General features: G+C 38.7%; 1 protein-coding gene across 2 annotated transcripts in view; it reads left to right on the top strand.

The window, feature by feature from the left end:
- LOC138056945 (protein SHQ1 homolog) overlaps positions 1-12500 on the top strand; it is a 28183-nt gene that overhangs the window by 5289 nt on the left and 10394 nt on the right. Inside the window, exons 6-11 of one of the 2 annotated variants that reach the window (XM_068902936.1) lie at positions 4284-4361; positions 6974-7086; positions 7793-7892; positions 10374-10410; positions 11145-11199; positions 11713-11812. In XM_068902936.1, coding sequence (XP_068759037.1) covers positions 4284-4361; positions 6974-7086; positions 7793-7892; positions 10374-10410; positions 11145-11199; positions 11713-11812 — 483 coding nt within the window. Of the gene's footprint in view, positions 1-4283; positions 4362-6973; positions 7087-7792; positions 7893-10373; positions 10411-11144; positions 11211-11712; positions 11813-12500 lie in introns of both variants that reach the window. The other variant, XM_068902935.1, reaches the window with a different exon arrangement.

The raw sequence follows: 12500 nt of genomic DNA, 5'->3' as shown, positions 1-12500 counted from the left end.
TACCTGAGAGTTTTCCATCTTTAATATAAATTGTGTCAACGACGTGTGAGGTAGGGAAGATGTTGTGCACTTTGTCTAATGATCTGCCTCCATTCACGAAGGATTGCATCAACAATACCCATAAATTTAAAACGCTCTAATCGAAGAAGATTTGCTGCATGCATTTAACACACTTGCACCCTTTAGAAAGACCGACTGTAATAATTCCCTTTAGAATAGAAATGTTTTTCGAAGGTCGATAGCTTTTGAACAGTTACGTGTTTATTATTCCCAATAACTTGATGCACGTCGTCTCAATACTAACTTACAGGGGACTCATTTAGTACCGACCAGGATACTGTTTTCTTCACCTACAAATCTTTTTAATAACATCACCCTCTGAGGAAGGATGATTGATTGAATGTCTTGCATCCTAAGTCCACCATCTTCGATGTTGTTGATGAGAGCGGAACGCTTGATTTTATCATTACCTTTCCAAATGAAACGATAAATCAAACTGTTGACCTGTTTAATCAAATCTTCTGAAACTGCAATCAATGCCACTTTACTGAAAAATTTCGGTAGAATGAAGGATTTAACAATCTGAATTTCGATGAATTCTTCCTAGTAGTGTAAGCCCTCTCCACTTGGAACCACGTATTCAATATACATGTATCTTTGAACGACTTAAGAACTAAGTCGAAGGTGGCTCTCCTCCTTGATGCTGTGTGATAATCAAATGCAATTCCGAGGATTTTGATTGATTTTCATATTTTGTGAAATTACTTAGTTGGATCCAGGTGATGTCTGCCAATGGCAAAGATCTCCGTTTTATCATCATTAACTTGAAGGGTTGAGAATTTATAAAAAAAAAACTGCAGAGTTGCCAATAAACATGATCGATATGATGCAATATCTCTGAGAAAGCAAGTCATATCGTTAGCAAAAAGTGTTGGTTTGATTTCTTCCTCATTGAATTCCCTTGTTATCCTGAATTCTGCAAGCACTGAGCACTTCAATGGCCAATATAAATAACAAAGGTGACAAGGGATCGTCCTCCCTAAAGCCACAACGAATATCAAACAAATCAGCAGTAAAACCATTATTTAAGACACTTGGTACGGTAAGGTAGAAGGTTTTGATCATAAAGTGTGTTCCGAAGTTGCATTTTTCCAAGATTTTAAGAATGATTCAAAGAGTCGAATGCGTTCTCAAAATCAACTGCTAAGAGAATACCTGAAGTATCTGTAAATGTAGCAAATTCAAGTACGTCTTCAATTGTTCGAACTCCGTCCAGTATTGATCTTCCCTTGATAAAACCATTTTGATTAGAATGAATAAGCTCAGGCAAGCCAAGATAAAACTCCACAGTTAATGTATCATTCCCTGGTGTTTTGTTTTTTCTCAAAGGATTTCAACGCTTCGAAATATTCGTTTGTTGTTATTTTCTTCTCCAAATATTCCTGCTGGTCGCCTGTCAACATGTTAATATTGACATTCGCAAGGAATTCAACGATCGACACGCCACCCTGTTCACAATTAAGAATCTTTATCATAGAGCATAAAAGCTATGAATCTCTGTCATTATTTGTTTTGGATCCGTTATGCATTCATCATTGACCCCCACAAACTTCATAATACAAACTATTTTTCTTTTTGGAATTTTCTAAGTTCAAAAAGTATTTAATACTTCATATTCGTACCAATTTGCTCTCGATCGAATTATTGCTCCTTGCGCTATATAGTCATATTGTCTACCATATTCGGTTTGTAAAATTTCCAGATCATGTAAGTTTTCTCGAGTAGGCTGTTCATCACATTTTGCTGTGCACTCTTTGATTTTTTGTTCTAAATCTGATAATTTCTCCCTTCTCTTTTCCATCTTCCAGCCAATCACTGTATTTCTCAGTCATTAAAGAGATATTCATCATCTTTCTAAAAGACTGGAATTAAATTTCCAAAAGGAAGGACCCCGTCCCGTTTCCTCAGTTCCGTTTATATGCATTGTAATAGCGGAATGATCCGTTCTTATTGCTGGAATAATATCGACATCTACTGCTTATTAGTCAAAAGTTCAAACGGCGCTGTATTGTAGGGTCTTTTTGTCTGCATGTAAAGCGTTTAGTGTATGGATTTCTCATTCTCCAAATATTAGCCAGATCATAAGATGAACACAAATCTTCATTTTTTTTTACAGGATTCTCTTACCTGAGTTTGCCTCCAGTTCCATCCACCTCAGCATCGAGAATAACATTAAAATCGCCTTCAATAATAACTTCACAATTATCCTCTACTTCTAATTTATCAAGCTGTTTTTTGAATTTCCTCGAAGAAGATGCATTGATCTTTGGTCGTATTTAGGGGATTAATATTGACAAAAACAAACCGATATCCCTGAATAACATGCACCTTTCAAAATAATAAATCTCCCTTGTTCATCTTCTTGGCGTTCTTCAATATAACAATCGAATTTCTCTTTAACAAGAATCATAACTTCCCTACTGTGCTCCGAACCATGACTGAAGAAAATGTCGCCCCTCAACTGTGACTTCCAAAACGTTTCCATGTCTGGAGTGCTGTAAGTTTAATTCCTGTAAAAAGATAATGTGGGATTTCTCTTTCGTTAACCAGTGCCTTTCTCTTGTCAAAAGAGCGAATTCCCCGAACATTTAGAGATAAAATTCTAAAATTTTGATTTCGTTTCGTGAAGAGTCATTTCAGTGAAGAGAATGGAACAATAAATATGACATGAGGCATCTTCATACGTGAAGCTCACGCCATGAGTGCACTGCATTTCCCTCACACAAGAACAATATACAATTTGCCCCCTGAAGTCCGAAAAAGAAAACAAAAGGTATATATAAAACAAAACTACGACACACAGTTACACAGTTAATTAAGTAGCCAGCAAAAGCTGTTAAATTTAGAGCTACTGGCACAAAGGTTCTTGCAGTTCTCATAACACGTAGTAACAATGCAAACAAAGACCCCAGTTCTTGGAAGAAAACTTATGCAAAATTGGTAAAGAAACAGTTTTATACATGGCCTGGAGGTTTAGATTTTACGTTTTTATATTTGAACTCCGTCAATAAACAACTTATCAGGTTCCGCCCTACTAAAATAGACGGCCTTACCCTCTTCATTTGCCTTCTTAAAACGTTGCATCTTCTTCTTTCTACGCTCTAGAATTTCTTGTGGAAGGTCTGGTGAAATTTCAAAGTTTTTGTCTTTCAATTTCTTCGCCTTTGACATGACCTCCTCACGATCAGGGTATCTTAAAAACGTGCAATTATCTATCGAGGCTTTCCAACGGAGGCACTCTGCTTTCCATCTCGGTGCACCCTGTGAAATTCTAAATTATCAGCATCTTCCATACCGAGCTCTATTTGTAAAAAACCAACCAAAAGCTCCCTCGTGTCTTCGTTTACATCCTTTTATTCTTTAATTCCGAACAAACAAAGATTCTCACGCCGCTGATAAACTTCCATATACAGTTTCTCGTCTCTGAGAAGGTGAACTTGATTCTGCATTTCTTGAAATTTCTTCTTGAACGGCTCTCTTTCAGCATTATCGAAGTTCAATCCGTGGTTCAGTTAATCGTCGTTCCTGTCTCCTTCTTAAATACCTCGAAACATTCGACCTTATCCTGAAGGCTCTTTACTTTCTCGTCCACTGATTGAATTTGATCTTCTAATTTTTGTAGCTGTTCTAACACTTGATCTAGTTTTGGCAATACCGCCTCCGCCATGTTCAGTAAAGTAAGCAGCTCATCCGACTCGCTAATTTGCTCAGAATTTGTGAATGATACGTTAGGTTTTATCCTTTGTCATCGGGCGGGAAGCTTTAATCCCGTCAGTTTCTCTGTTGGTCAAACAGAACTCACACACAGTTCACAAAGGGTAGGGCACTGGGTTCATGGTGTTGTGGTCTTTCTCGCAGAGAAATTGTCTCCATGCAAAAAGAATTGTTTTTGGTGTATGAGGCTGTGAAACAGCCATAAAGCAAGGGGGCTTTCCTGGCTGCTAGATCATGTAGATATAGAAGGAAAGTTAAACTTAAGAAAAAAAAATAGGGTAGGATAAGAACTTTATTAAAGTGTCTAGTCTTCTAGCGCTGGTGCACTAATTGAGGTCACTGTAAACTGAAATCAACTTGTCAAGTAATTTTAACTCAAATCAAACCAAGTTCATCTTTTTTTTTAGTGTCAAGATTGGATTTGATGAAGTTAAAATTTGTAAATTTTAATAGTCCCATAGAAATACATCAAACATGAATTGTGAACCTAAACAAGTTTTATCCTGCAGGAAAATATTGCTATTGCGCTAGGAGATGCGAAGTATGGATTTGCCAATCAAAAGAGTGGAATCTTTAAAGGGCGTGAGGTAAAATTTAATTAATGAAATGGATGGAGGAGTTAATAACTAGGATAGCACTAAGCCATTAAATTAAATTATTTTTTGTTTATTGTTGTTGTTTCTCTTACATAATCAGAATTAAAAATGAAACTCTGGGTTTGTACCATTGTAATTCGTCGTACTTTCGACCAGAGTGCACTGCAACCAGAATGCACTGCATTTTTACTATTTTAAACTGAGATATGTTTTTCATATATTCAGCATATCCTTTTGACACAACCCAGTGTGCCACTAAGTTGTTAATGAGCAATTCCAGAGTCATTTTGAATAGTTTGTCTTTCAGGGAGGCAAACAGAAGATATTCAAAAGTTACATACTCGATGACATCACCCATTGCCTCAAATCTTCCGAGTTTTGCCTTGTAAACTTGAACTGTTTGTTCTATTGGCCACACATACATAAACCACAATATCGGCAACATTTCCTATGTTTAACTATTGGTATAGTTACAAAAGCCAGTTTAGGTGTAAAATTAATGCCTAGACTACTCCCCAAATATGTATGCCTATTAAACTGTTGGCTGTGGTCCAGAATTATTGTTGACACAAATATTACAAGATTATGGGTAGACAGCTGCCCGGCTGGGCTCAGTGTTTCAAAAGCTGCTTAACATTAATCCGCTGCGGCTTTTAATTAACCGCCCAGAATGAAATGAAGAATGAAATGTTTTTTTTTTTGTATACTGGAGCTAAAACCATCATTGAATGTGAATACTCTGTTTGCACCAAGCTGTTCTATTCCATGGAGCCAGGGGAACTCGCATAAGGGGCGTGGAAGTTTAGGGGTGTAAATTTCGGATTTTGGTCTCACGTAGGGTGTTCTGGGCAAAACGCCATCATATGGAGCCATGAAGGTCGTTTAGGGTTGCACACGAAGAAATACAAAAATATGTATTTAATATGCTTTAATTATGGTTTGTCTAAAATCACTCTTAGGGGAATGCTATCTAATGATATTCAAGCATTCTTTTAACAGTTTTGACACAACAAATTTTTGCTCTTGATAATGATGCTGGATACATCAAAACATCGATTATCTTTACTCTTAATAATATCTTCAGGATAGTAATTTATGTAGATAGCACCCTGCATCTTTACTGGTATCATTCAATGCAAAACAAATTTAGTATTTACAATTAATTTAATTAACAAATTAAATTAAGTAAGAGCTACCTACAAAAATCATGAGGGCTAAAGGAGCCAGGCAGCCGATCATTTCTTCTTATCTGTCGCTTCATTAATTAAAATTAACGACAACGGAAGCCCAGGGGGTGCAGGTGTTAATTTTATTTGCCAACTGTGATTTAGTGAGACTTAAGGCTTGGAGGTGAAAGATAAGGGAGCTTACGCAACGACAACGGCGACGGCAACGAGAACGTCACAAATTTGCATATTTAGTGGGCAAAAACAATAGCTTTGCACGCCCTGCACGTGTTTTTTTCACTTTTGTCCATTTCTTTGCCGTCGTCAGCAAAACTACAACGTGAAATAGCCAAATTAGAGGTTTTATGAACAACGTTAGCACTTGAGGATAAATTTTCATTTTCTCCCTTAAATTAAGCGCCGTTCCTACCAATACATACATACATACATACATACATACTTAATTCACCGCTCCCCATAGGGGCTTTTCAGGGCCAATGAAACACAATTAACGAAACGGTGGAACACAACAACAACTGTTAAGAAACCCAACTGGCCGGAGGAAAACCAGTTGGCTATTTACAAATGCAGCTGGGAAGTTGAACCAGGGACTACCAGGAACAAATTCAACGAGTGGCCAGAGCGGGTCTTGAACCCGGGATCTCCGGATCTCAAGGCAAGCGCCCTAACCACAGGGCCACACTGCCTCGCCAATGTCATTTTTTGAGGAACTACCACACCCCTGTCACATTAAAAAGGTTGAAATAGACACGAAGGGATTTAAATAAAGCGAATTTATATTTTGAGGTGACATTCTCGTTGCCGTCGCCGTTGTCGTTGCTTAAACTAGGGACCTTAAGATCTACGACGGCGACTTCAACGAAAACGTCACCTCGAAATATCACTTTGCTTTATGATAATTCTTTCGCGGTTATTCTGTCTCGTTCACTTCTTACAATTTGGGCGAAGTATCCTAAAAATAAATTGGTTCGAGCAGTTACAAAGTGAAAATAGAGAATGAAAGATTCTCTTTTGCATGCTCACGTTGTCGTCAAAACCTCAAATTTGGTGATTTCACGTCGTCCTTACGCAGAGGACCGCAAGAATTCGTCCTGCACGTGCAGCACGATTATTTATGCTCTTTTAACCAATCATATCATTGTTTTGCGGTGTTGTTGTTGCCGTCGCCGTCGCCGTCGCCGTCGTAAAATCTTAAGCTCCCTACTCCCTATAAATGAGGGATACCGGAGGCAAAGGGGAATAGCAAAAAATGACAGGGCAAAGCCGTAAGGTAATAGGAGCTGGTTGGAAAAGAAACGGGGGAATATGAGGGAATTTTGGTGAAAATTACTTAGGGGTAGTCTACAGGGAACTGGGATTTGGGGGACTAGAAGGTTCTGACCCCCTTCTTGTCACATCATTGTTCTACCAAAATAGGCTGAACTCCACGAGATTGCAGAAATACATGACCCTGAGTCCATGACCTTGGCTGAAAGACGAAAATTCAGAAAGGAAGCCGAAGATGTAAAGTTTGATAAAGAGTATTATTTGTAAGAAAGACTCTGCTGTGAATTTTGTTTTAATGAAATTTGTACGTTGGTTGAGCATCGTGCTGTCTTACGGGAGGTCGTGGGTTCGAACCGCGGCCGGATCAACACTCAGGATCTTAAAATAACTGAGGAGAAAGTGCTGGCTTTGTAATTTCATCTGCAATTGGTTAGACTTTCAAGTCTTCTCCAATAAAGACGAAAAACGGTAGGCCCCGTCTCACAAATATCTTCCATGTCCGTAAGTTCCCTGTGGGACGTTAAAGAACCCACACACTATTCGAGAAGAGTAGGCGATGAAGTCCCCCGTGTTGTGGCTGTCCTGTGGCTCCAGCAGAAGTGGCCGGCATGGCGGTGATGTGTCTAAAAAGACTTGTGATATATGTAAACTAGTGAAAATTGTTCGTTATTGCGCGAAAAATATGTAAATTGCCATATGTTTCGAGGCTGCTGCTGCTGCTGCTGACTTATTTATTTCCAAACTTTGCGCAACACAGTTTTCTTCTTGTTTCACATTGTGATATATATGTGGCCACCTAAGCAGAAACAGCCACAAGTCAGCCACAAGTCAGTGCATTATGGTGGCGCACAATCAAGTGTCGTGACTTTTCTAAATTCTGAGGGCGGAGTTTTTTATGCATCTTTTTCCTTTTTGGATTTGCTACGTGTTCATCGTTACATTTTACCTTTGCTTGTTCGGTTTTTGCAGGGCTGACTTCTTTAACGAGGAGCAAATTCAGCCTCTGTTGAATTACAAACCTCCATGGAGTGAAATCGTTTTACAGGAAGGAAAGAGTGTTTCAATAAAGGTAGACTGATTTCTTTCATGAAGCTTTAAGTGCTACTGCAGTATGATTAAAAAAAAATCACATCACTTCCTTTTTTTCTTCAGATGATAAAAATGTGTTTGCTCAATTCCTGACTGGTAAAATTTTGAGTTTCTAGTCCAAGTTTTGTATTTCACGGTCCGCCTTTACCCACGTTCTAAACTGACTGATTGGACCCCAGAGGGTTGGATCTAGGGAAAAATGACGTCATTTGCATTTCAGCGGGTAAAATTAATGCAGCTGATTATATATGCAGGACACGAGTTTAAAAGTCTGAAAGCGCGAAATTCCCGTGCTGCATATTAATTCAACCACGTACACACGAATTTCTTAAACCTAGTGAGTCTGACGTCACTTTCTCCTCGATCCAGCTCTCGCAAGACTTTGAGTTAGTGATTGCAGATCATTATGTCTCAGTTAAAATAAGATGTGTTTTTTAAATCGAGGCTTAAAACTTGGGTCACTTAGTGTTTAGTTAACTTAGTTTTGAAATCCAAAGGGAAAAAACTGATTTATTGGTCATACAGTGCAGTAGCACTTTAAAGGCCCATCCTCAAGTGACAGGCATTGCGTGCCGTAAAAATCCCTTCAAAGCTGAAATTCATCCAATCAGATTGCCACGATAAGCAATGCGCGCTTGCGTACGTGTGGTAGTGCAGTAACATGACACAGTGCTTTATTCCATAACTGTTAACTGAGCTGCGCTTTGTTTTCCAGGAGATTCAAGTTGTCCTTGCGTAATATGTAGCTCCAATAGTGCGCAATATTGCTGTGGTATCGTGAATCATTATTGTGCTATGGTAGATGTCTTAGGTAAATAGCCCCCGAGAACTCATGCACATGTAGTTACTAGTAAAATACTAAACTCAGAAACATTGAAGAAAATAGGAGGGAATCGAAATATTGGCTTCGGCGCAGACATAAAGTTTGCTTCAACTTCTTTTTCACCGCAAGTTTAAGCGTGTACTCTGCGCGTCTGACAGCTTTCCACCACAAAAGTTCACTGAAATTAATCCTTGTCCGGCGGGGTTAGTATCTGGATGGGCGACCTTTAAATATACGACTTGCTATCAGAAACATAGCACCGAAAATTCTATTTTAACGCTCAAAAATGCGAATTAAGCAAGGTACAGATTTTGCTTGCATGCTTTATGAAAAGCAAATATTGATACAAAAGTGAACAAATATTGATACACATTTTTTAGGGAGATTTGACGGAAGTTTTTAGGAAGTGTCGATTGAAAATTAAGAAAATTGCCATCGGCGACAAAATTTGCGACATGAAACAACATAAATTTCGTGCCGCGAATGTAAACAGTTACCATCAGCGAAAAGCATTTTGGGAGGTTTCTGATACGTTCAAATTTTCTATTGTACTTTTGGCTGCACAAATAAATCGCAAAATCGAAAGTGACATCGATTTCACCGGCCGCCTGTGATCAAGTTAATACCTCTGTGTGTTACTACCAACTCAAGAAACAAAGAACACATTCGTGACAAAATGACGGCAAGACACCGGGTTTTTGTTTTTGTTAGTTAGTTTTTTTTTTCTTTCAAGAGTTATAAAGTTCGACAAGAAATGTTCGAATTCAACACAAAGATCACAATCGTCTAACTCTCGAGGTTGACTATTGTTTCTACAAAGTCAAAAATTCACTCTCCTAGACGAGGTTTTTTAATACCAGGTAATTCTATCGTTTTGGAAATAGAAGCTGCTTTGTTATTCAACTGCTTCACAAATTCCTGCCGATTTTGGGGCTCATCTGTTGAAATTCTTCCAACAGACCTGTTTATTTTCGTGATTCATGCACGCGCTGCGGGCCTATTTGCCACCACGGAATTTCACTCACTCACTCACTCACTCTTACAACCCGGTGACATAGTGTGTAGTGCACTTATAAAGTGCACTACCACAACAAACGGTCGAAAAGTCTTTCAGTTGAAGGTGGGCCTTGAAAGTAATAAGAACATTGTAATTCTTCCACATGAAATATCTTGGCTAACAAGAAATACCTTCAGCCAGTCACAATGGACACTGAGCATCAAAGCAATCAAATAAACCAATCAGCGCGTTTAGCGCGGGAAACGACTGCGAGCAAGTCACGTGGCCTTCGTTTTGTTTTTGATTGGATGAGACAACGTGGACGGGTTTTTGTCAATAAGCCACTTCGGAAAATACCATAATACTCTTTTGTCCCCCCAAATCTTGCATAAGCGTTGTTTCCAGTTCCCCTTGGGACTTACAATGATTCCAAGAGAAAACAAATACAGTGTTTATAAAAAATTTTGGGCGACAGACAAAAAGTATTCTCCGAAGTGGCTTATTACAGGGCATCCTGAAGGAGAATGAAAGCTCTTATGAAAATACTATTCGAAATATGGGGCAAATTCCCAGTTTGCGCTCATCAAGTATCTATGACCATTCTGGTTCAATCTAACCCAAAATAATTGTTTTGATTACAGAAAAAGGACGATTCGAGCAGACCCGATGAATCGAAAGGTAAAACAGTTAAATGGTGATTTTTCCCCTAGAGATGCGAATATTCACTACTTGCACAATCCCATGATACACCTCTATTACTCCCCATGACTTTTGCATGACCATTGTTTGCAATTTCTCCTGGGACATGAAAATGTCCCAAGAGAAGTCGAAAACAATGCCTATGCAGATTTTTGGGGAGTAAAAGAGGTGTATTATGGGATTTGTGCAAGTAGTGAATAGTTGGAAAATATATTTCACTTGTCCTAACTGAGGTCGAGACAAAAAATCGAAAAAAAACCTGCCTTATGGCGTTTTAAACCTTGCAGTATAGAAGACTATTCAGTGTCAATACGCCTTTTTCAATATATTAAACTGCAGCTTGAAAAAGAGGTTTAGAGGACAAAGACAAGGGAAAGTGGATGATATGCAAGTATTTTTCACATTCATTCCAACGTGTCTCTGTTGTTTTTGTCCTCACTGCCTCACTATCAAGCTGAATATTTGATATTTCGAAAATAGCCTGTTGTGTTGTGGGTCGGCGGCAAAGCAACCGAGCTGATGATCAGTTGGTCTGTCTAGAAGCCTTCAATTTTTTTTCGAGAATATCGATATTGTCACTCTAAAAATTCAACATTTCATTTAATAACCGGGCTTGAAACTTACGCTTTCAAAAAACTAGCTGGTACAATAATGTGCAAAAAGGATATTAATCAAGTCTCTTGTTTCCCAAACCGCTTGTTTTGTTTCCTAAGTTCACTTTACAGATGCAGAGAAAGATCAGCTTCGAAGACTCCCAAATAGAGATTATATCCTTGAAAGCAAGTAGAAAAATAAGCTTTGTTGCCATCGTGGACCGATTAGGCATAAAACGGTTTCCAATCAATTGATGCAAAACAAAAAGCAGAGAGATTGTTTTAACCAATCAGAAGACACGCAAGCAATCTACTGTAGTAAACCAGTCATAATGCAAATCGTTACGCGCGATCAACTGGCAGTGGCTTCTGATTGGCTAAAAATGTGGCGCAAGCACAGGTGCGATATCTTTGAGCCAATCAATAAGCGTAATTAGGAAGCCGTGTTTCACACATTGACACCTTATACGGTAGTGCTGATGATGCTTCTGAGATAGAAGCGAAAGCTCCTGAGCTTGTTTTAATTTGCGTGTTTCGCTAAAAGCGAAAGGAATTCCTCTCTACTTTCTACACTTTTGAAAATTGCTGTGATTCTGGTTTCCTTATGATCGCAATTCCGAGCGAATTGCGATCTTTTCAGTAGCATTGGCCATTTTATAAACTTGTTTTATCCCTAACCAAGCTTAAACCTCTTAGACAAGGAAGAGGAGTTGTCGCTTTACCTAGGTCTCGTGGACATTATTTACGCCTACGCCTACAACCACCGAACCACAGAAGGGGAAAATACGGTAAGAAGTTGTTGTATTTTTAAAAACAAAGCTCCGCAGTTGAACAGTTCGGTCGCTTTGTGGGAAGCTATCGTAACTGCGAAATTCCCGTGATAGTGTTCTTTAAGCAGGAGACATAAGAGCAATACACCTTATTCCAAAATGGCCGCCATAGTATTCTTTTGTTTCCATGCAAATTGACCCTTATGGCCTCGTTCAAGGTTAAGTGTTCTTTTGAATTTTACGTTTGAAAGCGAGGCCATAAGGGCCAATTTGCATGGAAAGAAAAGAATACTGAAATGGCGGCCATTTTGGAATAAGGTGTATAGAGCATTTTACAGTTGTAGCTAAGTTACCTGGCCTAAGAATGTAAGCGAGGCTGCCGGTGGCCCTATTTTGATTCAAACCTTTGAGCTTTTCTAATGGTAATGTTGCCAAATTGGAATTACAACAACGCAATGTACACGATAAAAAGCAGTGAGATCTGTATCAATACGAGGTCGCTGTTGGCCTCGCAGTCATTCATAGGCTAGGTTACTGAGCAAACAACTGTAAAATGGCCTATTGTTTTAGATTATTGGTATAATTGTTACAGCGTAGAAATTTTGGTCGATAGATCTTGTAACTTCAAAGTTGAAAATCAGAATTTGAGAGTCGACTCGAGACGAAAGGAGGGATTTTCTCAGTTTTTCACAGGATAGGGTGTTTT

Source organism: Montipora capricornis, chromosome 7 (assembly GCF_036669925.1).
Source record: "Montipora capricornis isolate CH-2021 chromosome 7, ASM3666992v2, whole genome shotgun sequence".
Classification (NCBI taxonomy): Eukaryota; Metazoa; Cnidaria; class Anthozoa; order Scleractinia; family Acroporidae; genus Montipora; species Montipora capricornis.
This window is presented reverse-complemented; position numbering and strand designations above follow the sequence as displayed.